The sequence below is a fragment of the Nuphar pumila genome, chromosome 10 (assembly GCF_984573655.1).
Source record: "Nuphar pumila chromosome 10, dmNupPumi1.hap1.1, whole genome shotgun sequence".
Lineage (NCBI taxonomy): Eukaryota > Viridiplantae > Streptophyta > Magnoliopsida > Nymphaeales > Nymphaeaceae > Nuphar > Nuphar pumila.
This window is the reverse complement of record NC_143258.1, coordinates 10,030,327-10,046,967: the sequence shown is the minus strand read 5'-3', so window position 1 is coordinate 10,046,967 and position 16,641 is coordinate 10,030,327. Positions and strand designations below refer to the sequence as shown.

Below are 16,641 nucleotides of genomic sequence, written 5' to 3'. Positions count from 1 at the left end.
TTCAATTGAACAATGGAAAAAGACGTAGGATGGGATCATAAACCTAAAGTTCGAAATCACACTAAAGATCTCAAACTCGTAGGACATATAATTTGCAATTACTATCATAAAGAGACTTAAGGAGGCATTTATAGGATGAAACATCACTTAGCTGACACGAAACATGGTGTAAATGTGAAAATCTCTACAAAAAGAGATTGTGTGTAACACCACAATACAAGAAATACAAAGAGTGCACAAAGGCACAAAGGAGAACACTCACAAGTGCACGAAGGCACGGATACACATGCACAACAGCATGAAACAAAATGAACTTCAATTCATAAGTTCCCAAGAGGGGCTTTACAATATTGCATATGCACTCACAAAAAAGAATATGTTTACAAGGGCCACTAAGGCCTATTTATAATGCAAAAAGAAGCCACAGGTGCAGCTCAATATGACTGTTGGAGCTGCACCCAACGGTCACATTTGTGACTGTTGGGGCAGCTCCAACAGCTATATGGAGGTGTCCCTTTCACAACAGTCAAAAAGAAAAAAAAGTGTAAAAAGCAAAAGTAAATAAAAAAAGAAATAGTAAAAATGTTAGCTCATTAGGGTGGCTGACACCTATTGAGTAAAAGGACTGAAATATCCCTGATGGGTATTTCAGTTTACAGTTAAAAGAGACATAATATTTTAACACTCTCCCTCAAACTTAGGGTGTCACGACCGAAAGTTTGCCAAGAAGGAAGTTAAATCTTGGAGAACACAGCGCCTTAGTGAAGAAGTCTGTCAGTTGATATTCTGATGTAACATAAGGAAGGTCAATGGTTTTTCTTAAATATTCTTCACGAACATAGTGGCAGTCCATCTCGATATGCTTCGTGCGCTCATGAAATGTGTGATTTTTGGCAGTGTAGATTGCACTTTTATTATCACAACATAATTTTGTGGGCCCTTGAACTTGAATATTCATATCTTCCAACAAGTTGCGAATTCAAACAATCTCCATGGTAGTAGATGTCATGGCTCTATACTCAGCTTCGGTGGATGAAAGCGATACTTTTTGCTGCTTCTTGCATCTCCAAGAGATTAATGATTCACCTAAAAAAATACAGAAACCAGTGGTGGAGTGACGGTTATTTGTGTCACCTCCCCAATCAGAGTCAGTATAAGCAATTAAACTTAATTCAGACGTAGAAGATAGAAATACTCCCTTGTTTACTGTACCCTTTATGTATCTGATGATGTGAAGGATGGCGCTCATATGGACTGTAGTAGGTGCATGTTGAAATTGACTAGCAACATGTACTACATGAGAAATATCAGGCCTGGTAATGCTGAGATATGTTAGGGATCCAACCATTTGCCGGTAAGGTGTGGGATCTTTTAAGAGAATCCCATCATCAATCTTCATCTTCGAACCTACTATTTCAGGAGTTTTGCAGACCTTGTCATCTGTGATTCCTGATCTATCAAGAATCTCACAAGCAAGTTTAGTTTGAGACAAAAAATAGCCTCTCTGAGAATAGGCAACCTCAATTCCCAAAAAATATGTCAGAAATCTTAAGTCTGACATTTCAAATTTTGAAGTCAAAATAGATTTAATGCTCTTGATTTCTTTGATATCATCACCTGTTATTAACATATCATCAACATATAACAATAATATAACAATCCCTACATCAGATTTCTTAACAAACAATGCAGTGTCAGTATAGCATGAAGTGAAACCATTTTCAGTCATTACATTGTTAAACCTATCGTGCCAAGCCTTGGGTGCTTGTTTCAGTCCATAAAGAGCTTTACGAAGACGAAGAACTTTATTTTTAGGGATTTCCATACCAGGTGGAGCATCCATGTAAACTTCTTCATTAAGATCTCCATTTAAAAAGGCATTTTTGACATCCATTTGGTAAATATTCCATTTTCGAATTGAAGCAATGGTGATAAGACATCTGACAGTAACCATACGAGCTACTGGAGCAAATGTCTCTTCATAATCAATCCCATATTCTTGATTGTACCCTTTAGCTACAAGACGAGTCTTATACCTTTCAAGAGAACCATCACTCTTAGTCTTGACCTTGAACACCCATCGACATCCTATAGTTTTCTTGCCATTGGGAAGAGATTGAAATTCCCAAGTGTTAGCTTTCTTAAGAGCTTTGAGTTCACTCTCCATGGCTTCTCTCTATTCAGTACATTGTTTGGCTTCTCCAAAAAAATTTGGTTCAAAATAAGAGTGAATGGCACTCAAACAAGCTCGATATTTAGGAGAGAAAGAATCAAAAGATACGAATCTAGAGGGAGTCCTAGTTCTTTCAGTTCTCCTAGGATGAGAATCATGAGTGGAAATAGTCTCACTAGGTTCACTATATAGTTCAATAGCACTCCTAAAGGTGCTTCTATCTTTATGCGAATAAGTGATGAGTTCTCTAGATACATTTTCTTCTTGAGGGGTAGAAGGGTTAGAGTTATTGTTGATCACAACCATTTCATTTTCACCATTATATGTTGATTCATCATCACTAGAGATATCATCATCCTTAGATAAAAGGTCAAAAAGAAAGGAGTAATCGGCATTTTCTAAATGAGATTCATTTTTTTTCAAAACCATTATCATTTTCCAAAAAAGTTACATTCCTTGAAACATATAATTTATCATTCTTAGAGTCATAACATCGAAATCCTTTTTGAGTTTCTGAATAGCCAAGGAAAGCACAAGGAATGGCTTTTGGTGAGAGTTTATCATTTTTATCGGTAAGAACAAAGCACTTACAACCAAAAACTCTCAACCTATTATAATCAGGTTCTTTTTCATATAGAATCTCAAAGGGAGAAATTTTATCTAAATTTTTGGATGGAAGTCGGTTGATAAGATAGACGGAAGCAAGAGCCGCTTCGGCCCAAAAATTTTTAGGAATATTTTGGGAAATGAGAAGGGTTATAGTGGTTTCAATGATATGCCTATGCTTTCTTTCGGCCAAACCATTTTGTTGTGGGGTCTTAGGACACGATCTTTGATGGACAATGCCACAATCCTCAAGATATTTCTTAAACTCATTAGAGAGATATTCACCTCCGGAATCGGTCCTAAATATCTTTAAATTACTATTAAATTGATTTTTAATCATCATATGATATGTTTTAAAACATGAAAAAACTTCATGCTTATGTTTGAGAAAATGTATCCAACAATATCGTGAGAAATCATCTACAAAAATCACATAGTAAGCAAAACCATCTTTAGATATGACAGGTGCCGGTCCCCAAACATCCGAGTGAATAATTTCAAAAGGTTTAGTACTAAACATAGTTCTTGGTTCAAAAGGTATACTTCTCATTTTTCCAAGAATACAATCATTACAAGATAAAGTATTTTTACAAAGATCTTTAACAAAATGTAGATAGGATAACTTGGTAATGTTGGGATGACCAAGTCTCTTGTGCCAAACATTTATATCTTTATGTTGGGCCACATTACAAAAGGTGTTTTTAGGAATTTGAAGAAAGTCCACATAGTACAAGTCTCCTTTCCTAGAGCCTTCCCCAATCAATCTCTCGGACCGGTGATCCTGTATTAAACATTTATTAGATGAGAATTGAATGTTACACCCAAGGTCCGTGAGTTGAGAAACGGAAAGCAAGTTTAAATTTAATTTTGGTATAAGTCTAATTTTTGGAATAAAGAAGTTTTGGGTTTTAAAATTTCCAATTCCCTTAATTTCTAGAGAAGTACCATCCGCGGTCGAAACAAAAGAAAGTGACACATTTTTAGAATACTCGGAAAGAGATAAAATGTTTGGGGTCATATGAAAGGATGCACCCGAATCTAAGAGCCAAGAAGTTTTACCTGGAGCAGAAGAGGTGGATACGGCGGCACCGGAAATAGCTCCCTTTAGAAGAGGTTGAAGAGCCTCCACAATTTGATTGAGAGATAGAGCTTCTTTTGAAGATTCCTCTTTGGATGGTTGAGATGTAGTTGCCATTGCTAGAAGTTTCTTCCATTTTGGGCAAACCGGTTTGATATGACCCGGTTCTTTGCAAAAGTGACACGAGATTTTGCTATAATCTCTTCTTCCTCCTTGATTTTGATTCTTAAAATGAGGAGGTCTATATGTTCTTAAATTGTTACCGGGTCTAAAAACGGCATTAACACCATCACATTCTTCTTGATTTGTGGACATTGCAAGCACACTAGGATTTTGCTTGCTAATGCCCATACGGGTTTCCTCTCCACTTAATTTAGTTAAGACATCTTCAAGAGAAGGAGAGGTAAAAGAGGATAGGAGAGAAGATCTTATTTGCTCAAACTCGGGCCTTAGCCCATTCAAAAAATTGAAGAATCGGTCTTCTTCTAATTGCTTATGACGAAGCTCTATGGCTTCTCCACAACACTTGGGTTCAAGCATGACAAGCTCATCCCAAATTGAAGAGAGTTCCGCAAAATACTCTTTTATAGACATATCACCTTGAATAAGAGTTAACGCTCTCTTTTGAAGATAGTACTTATGGGACAAGTCCCTAGAAGGATACATCTTCTCAAGATACTCCCACGCTTGAGAAGCCTTTTTAAACTTTATAATGTTGGCATTAATCCTTGTCTCAACGGAAGAGAAAATCCAAGACAAGATCTTAAAATTCTTCATTTCTCATTGCTCATGTTTCCTACTATATTCCTCAAGAGCATTAGTTCTTTCATCTCCCTCAAGGATTTTGATTTCTCCTTCTTTAACCAAAGTAATTTTAGGCTCGGGTTCCGGAATCGAGCCTTGAATGTAACCCCAAAGCCCTTTCCCTTTGATGTGAGCTTCCATATTTCCGGCCCACACATGATAATTTGAGCCATTTAGCTTGAAACCAAGAGAAAAATGGGAGTCTTTCTCACCCATTAGAGAGGAAAGAAGAAAGAAAAGAATACGTACCACAATAAGATTTTAAATCTTTCTTGTTGTAGTAATCTTCTAAAATATTGAATGAAGAAGAGCCTCCACTCCAATCACCAAAAAGTTGAAGGCATGTTTTTCGAGGCACTTGATATTGAGAAGAATCACACCAATTTCTTTCTTCAAACAACCTTGCTCTGATACCATGTGAAAATCTCTACAAAAAGAGATTGTGTGTAACACCACAATACAAGAAATACAAAGAGTGCACAAAGGCACAAAGGAGAACACTCACAAGTGCACGAAGGCACGGATACACATGCACAACAGCATGAAACAAAATGAACTTCAATTCATAAGTTCCCAAGAGGGGCTTTACAATATTGCATATGCACTCACAAAAAAGAATATGTTTACAAGGGCCACTAAGGCCTATTTATAATGCAAAAAGAAGACACAGGTGCAGCTCAATATGACTGTTGGAGCTGCACCCAACGGTCACATTTGTGACTGTTGGGGCAGCTCCAACAGCTATATGGAGTTGTCCCTTTCACAACAGTCAAAAAGAAAAAAAAGTGTAAAAAGCAAAAGTAAATAAAAAAAGAAATAGTAAAAATGTTAGCTTATTAGGGTGGCTGACACCTATTGAGTAAAGGACTGAAATACCCTTGATGGGTATTTCAGTTTACAGTTAAAAGAGACATAATATTTTAACTGTAAACTCATGCGAAGTGGTTTCACCTGATGTGAAAAGGTTTTTTCTGAATCATTTAAGAGATCAGAAGCAAAAGAAACAAGAGAAGGAACAAAACAAATTCGTAATTGGGAGGAGTGTTTATTTTTTATTATCAACATGCAATAATGTCAACAAAGAAGCCAATGGATCATGTAGTGTTACAAAAATAAGCACAGGTAGTCCCATGGACCTCTTTGTGAATAAAGAAGCACGACAAACCACAATAAACACTGTTTTCAAAAGGAATAAGAGAAAAAACGTATGTTGTGCCATTGATAGATTTTTTTATTCCAATGCCCTATCATTTAATCTTTGCCACAGTCCATATTTTGGTCCAATGGTAGAAGATATTACAAATTATAGGGGAGGGTTCAAACCGCCTTCTTACCACGAAATCAAAACGTGGATTTTGAAGGATGAGTAGATTATACTCATAAAATTTTAAAAGAGTTCGAAAAAGAAATGGCCAAAAGTTGATTGTAGTATTATGGCAGATGGTCGGCCAGATGGAAAAGGAAGAAAATTATTTTTCTTGTGAACAGCTCATCTGGGACAATATTTTTTGTAAGTTATTTGAATAAGTTGTTAAAGAAGTTGGTGAAAGGAATGTGGTGCAATTCATTACAGATAATACACCAAATTATATGGCAGCGGAGAATATGTTAACAGCAGAAAAAACATGTTTTTGGACATCATGTGTGGCATATTGCTTGGATCTAATGTTAGAAGATATTGGAAAGATATCAATTTTTAAAGATACAGTGGAAAAGGCAAAAAAAATTACAAGATATATCATAGTCATGCATGGGTATTAAATTTGATGAAAAAGTTCACAAAGAAAAAAGAATTTCTACGTCCAACCGTCACTCGTTTTGCCACAACATATCTCACGCTTCATAGTATTGAATGTTACAAGAAAGAGTTGAAGGCGATGTTCTTGTCTTCAAATTTTAGATCATCTAATTACTATAAGAAATTTGATGCTAAGAACATTTCTTATATTGTTCTTAATGATCATAAGTTTTGGGTTGCTATATCATATGCAATTAAAGCTACACTGACTCTCGTGAAAATGTTGCGATTAATGGATGCAGATGAGCCTGCTATGAGATTTTTGTATGAGGCAATAGATAAAGCAAAGGAAGAAATTGTTTCAAACCTTAACAATGTTAGAAAGAAATTATAAACCTATTTGGGACATCATTGATAGACGATGAGACTTGAAACTTCATAAGCCTTTGCATATAGCTGCCTATTATTTAAATCCTCATTTTCATTATGCTAACAACTTCAACTCGGATGAAGAAGTTATGAGTGGCTTTTATGGTTGTGTTAAAAAATTGGTTTCTGATGCAAAATGTTCGGTTGAAAATTACAACACAAATCGATGTATTTAAAAAAGCAAAGGTGTTGTTGGGTACAGAGACAATAATTACAATAAGAAAATTAAAATATCCTGGTAAGTTTGCAATTATGTTGTTATTTGTTAATATTTTGTTTATGTTTTATTATTTTTTTGTTAATTGTGACATTCTAATATGTTTTTATCAATTTTTTATTGTTTTATTTGAATGCAACTGATTGGTGTTGACGTGTAGTGCATCGGGCTTAGAGAGGAATTGGAGTACTTTCTCATTGGTCTGTGACTTTGTATTTTATTTTTGAAATACATTTTTATAAGTTTAATTATTTTAGAATTAATTATCAATGATTTAAAATTATAGGTGCATACAAAATGGAGGAATAGACTTGAACAAGAGAAGATGAATGCATTGGTTTTTGTAATGTACAATATAAAATTAAGAGAGAGAAATATGAAGAGGAGGGCTATCAAAGACCTTATACGTCTAGATCATATAGACTCAGACGATGAGTGGATTGTGGAGAAGGAAGATCCAGTGTTACCTAGTGATCCCAATTGGTTGAAAGATTCATGGTTGGATCTGAACTTCGACATAAATGCTATTGAGCATGTGCCTATTGAAAAAGTCACTTTACCTCATGATTCACAAAGTGGTTCTAGGCAAAACAGGTCTTGAAGAGATCCAGGTAAAGCTATATTCTTTTTACCTTGCTATGAATATAAATGTATTTTCTTAATTAAATAAAATAATTATTTAATACGTGATTTTTTATTAAAGGAAAAAGAAAACAAAAGAAGTGACCAAGGATGTAGAGGAAGAAAGTGCAGATGATGAAGATGAAGGAGAACCTATTTATATGGATTCCTCAGATGATGACATTGAAGAATTAGATATTGATGATGACGAGGCATAAGAAGAGCCTACGCCCTAATTTATATCATAGGGATATGGGCATTTATATGTTTTTTTTTGTCTTTCATTTGCACTTGTGAATGTTAACACTCTCATTTTGAAGAGTTCTGGACAAATATATTAACATTTGGTTGTTAATGCTAACATGCATTTTCTAATTATGACATGATGTTGTTAATGCTAATATGCATTTGGTTGTTAATGTTAATTTTTTATTGAATGAATGTTTATATTTTATTTCTTAGACACTTACGTAGATCAAGGTGTTGCATTAATGTTACTTTTACATGTTAATCTCATATTTTTTCAGTATTTATTTGAGATTTTTTATTTCTTGTTAGTTGTTGCTTCATCAATAAAGCATTTTTTTTATTTATGATTTTAGATATCTTTTATAGTTTCTTTTATAGTTTCTTTTAAGTTTTCAAAAAAAAAAATTGAGGCTTAAGCTTTACGCCTCACCTCAAATTTTGGAGTGTCTCGCTACGCCTCGATGTTTTTCACACATTCGTTAAAAAAAAGTTCAGTTCATTGTTGTCACACATTGAGTCTGCTCGACTGTGGCCGCAGCAGGTGCACATGCACTGGGTTGAGCGTCGCGTGTCAAATGCACGTGGTTGCACACACGATCGTGCGGCAGTGCGTAAGTTACGCTAGATGGCACACTTGTCAGCACACTACAAGAAGCCATGCACGCGCAGTCAAGTCCGATGCACATGAATGCCTGGCACACCGGATTCGGTATGCCAAAATCCCTGCTAAGAGAGGTTTCTTCAACTCTTATAGCAAGAACTCGATCATGGTCCTGTGGTCTGATTCGGCGGCGATCTTGAGGTCACGAATATGCACTTGTGGTAAATCTTGAAATGGTTGCAGCACTGTTCGCAGCGTCAGTGCGCCTTGCATGTTCATGAGACGAAAACCTCCATTCAAAATCGGCAAACATAGGCAGAATCTGCAGCAGCACGCAGACTGCAATGGTTTTGATGCATGCACCAATCCTCTCACCACGAGTTGAATATCTCAGCACACCAAGAAGATGAAGACAAGGGACACCAAGAAGATGCCTGGTAATCGATAACGTTGCCCTGTTGGCGGATCTTGAACAGCGAGACATAATGATTGGTGTAGGCAGAGGGGCCAAATCGTATCACTAGGGCTCAAGAAAAGCCCTCCCAAGCAGGCATCCCCAACTAGGACACCAACCAGTGAAACAAGTAGATGGCATCTTCCTCGAGGTAGATTGAGGCGAAGGTCACTCGGTCGTCATCAGGCATCCTGGCAATCCAGAAATATTGCTCAGCCCAAAGTAACCAACTTGTAGGGTTGTCTCCGACAAACTTAGGAAACTCCAGCCTCGATTGTTGAGCTTGATAAGATCCATTTAAGGAATCCGAGGACCAGTTGCACGAGTTGGTTTCTCCATGACGATCGTGTTGTTCGCCCAACTAGTTTTGAACTATGTCACATGGGTGCGGGTGCGGGGATGCGGCACTTCCAAAAAACCCGGGTGCGGGGGTGCGGCAAATATATATATAACGAGCCTATACAAGTCATGTTGAACCCACATATTTTTAATCAGGTACTTGAACCCGATAAGAACTATATGAACCAAACCCGAATGATACTCAGTAAAAACATATTTTTTATTATTTTTACATTAAAAAATTGCAGGTCTTAATGGAAACTCAGGTCAGGGTCTTATATAAAATTTCACAAACTATACCTAGGTTCTTGTATTAATCGGATCTTCTGGTCGAACTCGACTCTTAATCGAGTCTTATTATTTATCACCATACCCGAATCTTATAGGGTTTGGTTCGGGTATGGGTAGCGTTGAATGCAATAATAAAAAATATGGTCTTTTTCTTATGTAAAAACTGACACGATGGGTGTCCGTATGTAATTTCACATTATATAAAACGAAACTCAGTTCAAAAAATATCTTCACCGAGAAAGAGAGAGAGAGAGGGGCTGGGAGATTAGGGTTTGTTGCTTCCTAGTTCTTGAATTAGGTTTTTTTTTTTCTCTATCGCGTGCATCCAAAAGCAGCGGCTTGGGTTCTTTTTTTCAAGGGATGGCTGGAATTGGTCCGTTGACACAGGATTGGGAGCCGGTTGTGATCAGGAAGAAGACGCCCAATGTCGCGTCCAAAAAGGATGAGAAGGTGGTGAACGCCGCGAGGAGCGATGCGGATATCGAGACCATCAAGAAGTGTGAGTCCCCGCTCGCCTTTTTTCCCTTTAGAAATCGCAAGAAATACAAGCTCCTCGTCGATCACGTTCGTGTTCTGTCTTTCCTCTTTTTTTCTCACCCGTATCTTCCGATCGCCTTTTTTTCCCCTTGGAAATCCTATGTCTCGTTGATATTTTCTCTTGTTTTCGGCTTCGTTAGATCAAGAGTTAGACGATTCCATTGATAATTCGTGAATTTATTGGTTATATTCATCTTTCCAACCTCCTTTCCCCTGAAATCCGTGGAACAGGCTCTAATGATCCAAGATCTTTTTGTCCTTGATAAAAAAAATATTTTTTTAATAAAAAAATTAGACAAAAATGACCCTGGGTGCGGTCAACGCACCCAGGGTCGGGTTGACCGCACCCGATGCGGCACCCGCACCCGCATTGAGTCGCATTGACGAGGGTGCGTCACCCTGCTAGCCGAATCCCTGTGACATAGGTTTTGAATATCTTCTACAATAGTGAGGAATTGCTCGTAACGCTCGTCCATTTTCTCGTTGAGTGCTATGACAGTCTCCCTAAGAGCATTCACATTCTGATTCAAGTCGGCAATTTGGTCATCCACTTTAACGGATCGGGCCTCAAACGCGACACATAGTTCCCCTACCAACTCCTGAGACCTCGTCATGTCACGAGTTTTCAAATTTGTGGAATCAATGGTGTGGGCCCTCGCTGCGTAGAATCTGGATACAAAATAGTCACAGTACAGGTTGTGTCGAGCACGCACACGGCCAAATAGATGTGGGGCTCCCACACACGACAAAAACGTCCTGGTACAACGGTCAATCACCTGAGTTGGTCAAACCCTCCCAAAAGTGTCTACACTGAACCAAAATACATATCCGACTTGGTACAGGCTTGGAAAAATCAACCACACAACTACGAAGTTGTTGTGAGTGTTGTCTGACTCTCCGAAAACCCTAAACGTCACGGGGTACAGGGAATGAAATTGAATCCTTTGGATTCGGCCTAGATCAACATTTGAGCTAATCTCACGCTATATCAAATAATCTATATACGACTCACAATAAAGATCCGACTCGAATAAAATATGGTTCAAAAAATAAATTCAAGCGTCAAATATAACCTGTACGGAAACCGTGAAGGGTGTGGGCCCTTGCAGCGTCATCAAATGCAGTGAACTTGGTCAACGTAGGTCCTGGAATGGTGCTTTGATACCAAATGATAGAACCTGACTCCTAGATAGATCAGTTCTATTGGTCCAGCCTAGTGGAACGCGGATCCAAGCTCGGGAAGGAGCAGGGCCTATGCGGCTAAGGCAGGGCCAGTTTCGAAGTTGTCAAGGGGTAGCTGCAGCTGCAGCAAGGGGTGCAGCAGTAGAGGCGAGGGTGTAGAAGCAATTGCTGCATCGCAAAAGGTTGCGGCGTGTTCGGGTCAAAGTCGGACACGCTGCAACAAGCGTGTCGCCAAGTAGGACACAGCCACAAGGAAACCGCAGGAGAAAAGAGGGCTTGGGTGTGTCTCAGGGCAAGGACACGGCCAGAGGAGAAAATGCAAGGAAAGATGGGGGACCTCACCTGGCGGGGGCAGAAATCGAGGCAGAAGCAATGGCGCAGCTGGAAGGGAGAAAACACGTTCCCGATTGGTCGACGAAGAGTGAGGGTGGATGCACATGTGAGGGAGCATAGTCTTTTCCTCAAGGAGCACTTACACACAAGAACCAAAATGAAACTCAGAAGTTGAACTCAATAAATCTCATAAAGAAAATAATGAACCATACATGCATATTTATAGAACAAAAGAAGGGTAAAGAAGTAAAATATATCCACAATCCTCTCTAGAGAGGACTCTGGGGGGCATCCCACCTAAGTCTCGGCCTGGGTAGGACTCCAGGTTGAGGTGGACTCTGATAATTAATACAGAGTCCCAAACAAGTTGGGCAGCTACCACTGGGGCGGATCCAGCTTGGGCGGATCTTTTGGGTTAGACCTAGGGCAGAAAAAGGGTATGTAACAATATATGTGCAAAATACCTCATAATGCCATGAAAAGTCTATAATATATGTGAATAAGGCTCATGATCATATATATGTGCATGGTAATATGATAAATTCATAAATCTTGATGAACATATTATCAAGATGTTATGATCATTCTGTTTTCTTTATATGAAGATTGATATACAACTATATAATTAAAATGATGGAAAAATCCGCATATGATTATATAAGAAATGTAAATAATGCATTATATGTTTGAAGAGTTTTGAAGCTGACAACAAAGCATATGGTTATTGAATAATCTTCAGCATACGTAAAAAAAACTCATAATTGAATATTGATATTGAATAACCTTTTTTATTATGCAAGTTTACTTGGTGGATATTGTAAGAAAGTGGGCGAAAATGAATAACAAGAATGCTTAATGCATTCACAAGGTCCAACAATGGACAAATACGAACCCACAATGGGGAATAAAGAAATAGTCCACTAAGGGACAACACAAGAAGCCTTCAAAGAGGCAAAACATAAAAAATGAATACTCTTTATTGAATGAAGGCTTAAAAAGCCATAAGTTACATAGGGGATTACCCCTCTATTTATAAGCAAAGGAGTGAGAGAGTGAGGAGAAAAGAGTGAGAGAGAGAGGGCATTGGGAGGCCCAACAAGGACTCGTTGGGCCCCCAACGGTCACATTTGTGACCGTTGGGGGTCCAATAACTCTTAGTTGGGACCCCCAATGCAATGCATTTACAATCAAGAAAAAGAAAAAAGAAAAAGGGAAATAAAAGAAAAGTAAAAAGACTACTAAAATGCCCCTATTGGGCAGAATTACAGAAATATCCTTTATCAGGTATGATGTGATTTTATATATATATATATATATATATATATATATATATATATATATATATATATATATATATAACAGATATTTGGTAACGAATGTGAAATATGATGCACCAATTATGAAATGAAATGTTTGTTCACTCTATACGGCCAAGTGGGAGTTGTTGGGTTCAGATGTGTAGGATCCATATTGTGGCCATAAAGTCTCACAAAAAGAACACTACATAGTAGGCCCATAATAATGCTAAGTCGTGGATGGGAGGCTATAACTTCCCTGTTAATGTTAATAGTAATGTTAATTAATCTTATATATAATGATGCATGAATAACTTATATACATCGTTATGGAGGGGTTATTGAATTAATGGGAGCATTATTCACCAAATTAATGGTAGAATAAGTCCAATCTTTCATGGAGACATGACCATGGCAGGTATCACATAGACTAAGGAATGAGCTTTAAGAAAGGACTGTGAAAACCCTATGACTTGGAGAAGGGTTGGAATAACTCAGTCAATTAGTGCATCCGACTTCACAAAGTCGGAGGTTCAATCCCTCCTAGTGCATGCCCCATGATTCAGCGACCCCAACCAAAACCATGTTAAGAGACCTAGTGGTTCCAAAATTAACTTAGCACCTAAGTCACATGGGTGCGGGTGCGGGTGCGGGTGCGGGTGCGGGTGCGGGTGCGGGTGCGGGTGCGGGTGCGGGTGCGGCACTTTCAAAAACCTTGGGTGCGGGGGTGCGGGGTGCGGCAAAAACAAATATATATATATATATATATATATATATATATATATATATATATATATATATATATATATATATATATATATAAAAACTCGACATCAACAGTTGGAGAGTTGGAGAAATTTATTCAGCAAGAATCTTTTGGAAGCACATGAGACAGATGAGGACATGACACAAGTGTAAGTTGAAGTATCCATGAAACGTAGCATTTATATTCAAGATTGAACAGGATCTAGGAGTAGACATTGAGCCCACCCGGTCTGGCCCGAACTAGACTCAGGCCCATCTAAGGCCCTGCCTGACTCTTGTCAGCTTCAAGCTAGGCACGAGTCAAGCCAAGTTACAGGTGAGCCAAGTCAGGCCCTTTAAGCTAGACAGTATTCTTAAATTGTGACAGAAGCTGCATCGCCCTGCAGAGACTGCAGGGTTCGGAATTGAAGGCATCCAACATAAGCTAAAACAGAAAAGAAATGGAGAACAAGGGGAAAAAACATAAAAAGATAGCAACCCAACAATCTTGCTTTTAAGCAGCATTACATGAAAGCAATTAAAAATCCAATAAGATGAACACCATTAAGATATGAATCTGAGAATGCCACATAACAACAAAAAGAAACAAAAAAAGGAATTAAAAATGTTGTGAATTTCCATTTTATTATTTAAGAACAGTATTTTGAGTCAAGCCAACGCAAGTGCACTTTGTCTTCACGCTTATCCAAGTAAAAGTTTCTCATGTCACCCTGATAATTCTTCCATAACTCTGCAGTATCTGCATTGCCAATGACAGTAAGGCCCACCAGATTCGTTACCGATACAGGCAGTGTTGCTGAGAACCCCCTCATGTCGATCTTTGGCAAGCAGCCTAGCATGCCTGTATTTTCAGGGAGAGTTGAGAAACACGAACAATCGGACAAATCCAGAAACTTCAGCTTCTGTTGTAAAATCCCACATAAAAAAATCCTTTCGGACCAGGATCGGATCTGGATCCGGTCCGGACCCGTAACCCATTAGGGTTATTAGCATGCGAATGTGAGGGTTAAAACCCTCTCATATTTCAAACCCCTGCAGCCTCCCCTTCTTGTGAGAAAGGAAACCCCTTCGGGGTTTCTTGAATCGAGCGTCCCCCGAGCCTTCAAATAATCGCAGAGGGGGGGGGGGAGGGGACCCTCACCGCCTGCGCCTCCCTCCTCTGCCTCATCTCCCTTCCCGATCACCCTCCTCATCTCTCTCTCAATCGCTCTCCCTCTGCCTCGTCTCCCTCGACTCGCCAGAGAACCGGTATACTTCCGAACACCACCAGCCCCTGCGTGCGTCTGCGAGCTCAGCGCCATCCCCTCTCCTTCCTCCTGATCATCGTTGCCGCCGTCGTCGCCGTAACCTCGCAGGTAAAAAGCCTCTCCTTGCGATTTTCCTTTTCGGTTGGGTCGCCAAAGAACCGGCAGAGGGCCGACAACCTCGGTCGTGCCCTCCCTCTCTCCTTTGTTTCCGATCAGGGTGTCGGCAGGAGGTCGGTGGCTCATGCCGCCCCTAGCCCTCTCTCTCTCTCTCTCTCTCTCTCTCTCTCTCTCTCTCTGTCGTTGAAGGGTCGGCAGTCCCCTGTCGTTCCCTCCCTCTCTCTCGTGGTGCGCCGGAAGGCCGGCAAGGAGCCGATGGCCCCCTGTCGCGCTCTTCCCTCCTCCTATGCTCCTTGCTGGAAGGTCAACGCACCCAGGGTCGGGTTGAACGCACTTAGGGCCGCACCCGCGTCGAGTCGCGTCGACGCGGGTGCGGCACCCTGCTAGCCGAATCCCTGTGACATAGCTTAGCACTTATACCAATTTTGGAACCAAGTCTCTTAACCTAGTCTTGATTGGGGTCACCGAATCATGAGGCATGTGCACTAGAAGGAATGTTTGAACCTCCAACCTTCTTAAGTCACATGATCTAACCAACTAAGCTATTCCAGCCCTTTTGTAAGTTGTAGAGTTTTCACAATCCTCCCTTAAACCTCATTCTGTTGATATCTGTCATGGCCACGGTCCTATATATATAAGCAACCATGGAGGATTGGATTTATTCCACCACATATACCTATGGCATTCTCATGACATTATGAGGTATCTTGCAACTCGACTGCTAGAAACAGAAAGGAAACACTACCAGCATTGGCAGGCAACCAGGTATTCATGTACAACTAAATCACAAAATGTTATATCAAACAATGAACCAATCATATGAATAGAAGAAACAATTAGTAAGTGGAAATTTTAACTGGAAACCAAGCATTAGATCGTTCCACCATGAAGATGACAAGCAATCAGTTTATGTTGCGAAAAGATACAAATGAAAGATTAAATATGAAAATAACTGTATTCAGGTGCACAAAAATTTTGACAAATATCATCACAGTTTATTATAGCAATTAGAGGACATTCATTTCAAACCCCATGGTATTGCAACTGAACATATTGTGAGTACTGAAACAGCAATGCTCATTGAGCAATAGACCGCTTATTCATTGACAGTCTGCACCCTGCCAGTTCATTTATGTCAGACCACCAGTAAAGTATTTATTGCAGAAAAGTTTATCCCAGATAACTGAAGTCCCCAAGCATTCTTCTAAGACAGGCACCAACTGATTCATGATATAGGAGCTAAGTATAATCACCAAACAATGGTCAAATTCGATTGTGCATGGAAGAGGTCCTCTGTGTGAAAATAAATTTCAAACAATGGTACATTTACTTACATAACACTGTGTCTCAATTGCACGAGCACGAAGAAGAATCTCCCAGTGTGCTTCTCCAGTTATTGTTGTAAAGGCTGCAGGCACCAACAACACCTGCACTATCAAATTTTAAATAGTGATGAGACAAAGCTAATCATGAAGGAAGTAAAATGAAGAATGAAGAAAAAATATAAAACTTAAAAGCTAAAAATGTACAAGGATCAATACAGATAGAAACATAAACTTCAAAAA

General features: G+C 39.1%; 1 protein-coding gene across 1 annotated transcript in view; it reads right to left on the bottom strand.

Moving 5' to 3' along the window:
- LOC149823468 (Nitrilase/cyanide hydratase and apolipoprotein N-acyltransferase family protein) overlaps positions 1-16,641 on the bottom strand; it is a 43,078-nt gene that overhangs the window by 14,234 nt on the left and 12,203 nt on the right. Inside the window, exon 6 of the mRNA XM_090018854.1 lies at positions 16,411-16,503. Within this exon, the coding sequence (XP_089874980.1) occupies positions 16,411-16,503 (93 nt within the window). The remainder of the gene's footprint in view (positions 1-16,410; positions 16,504-16,641) is intronic.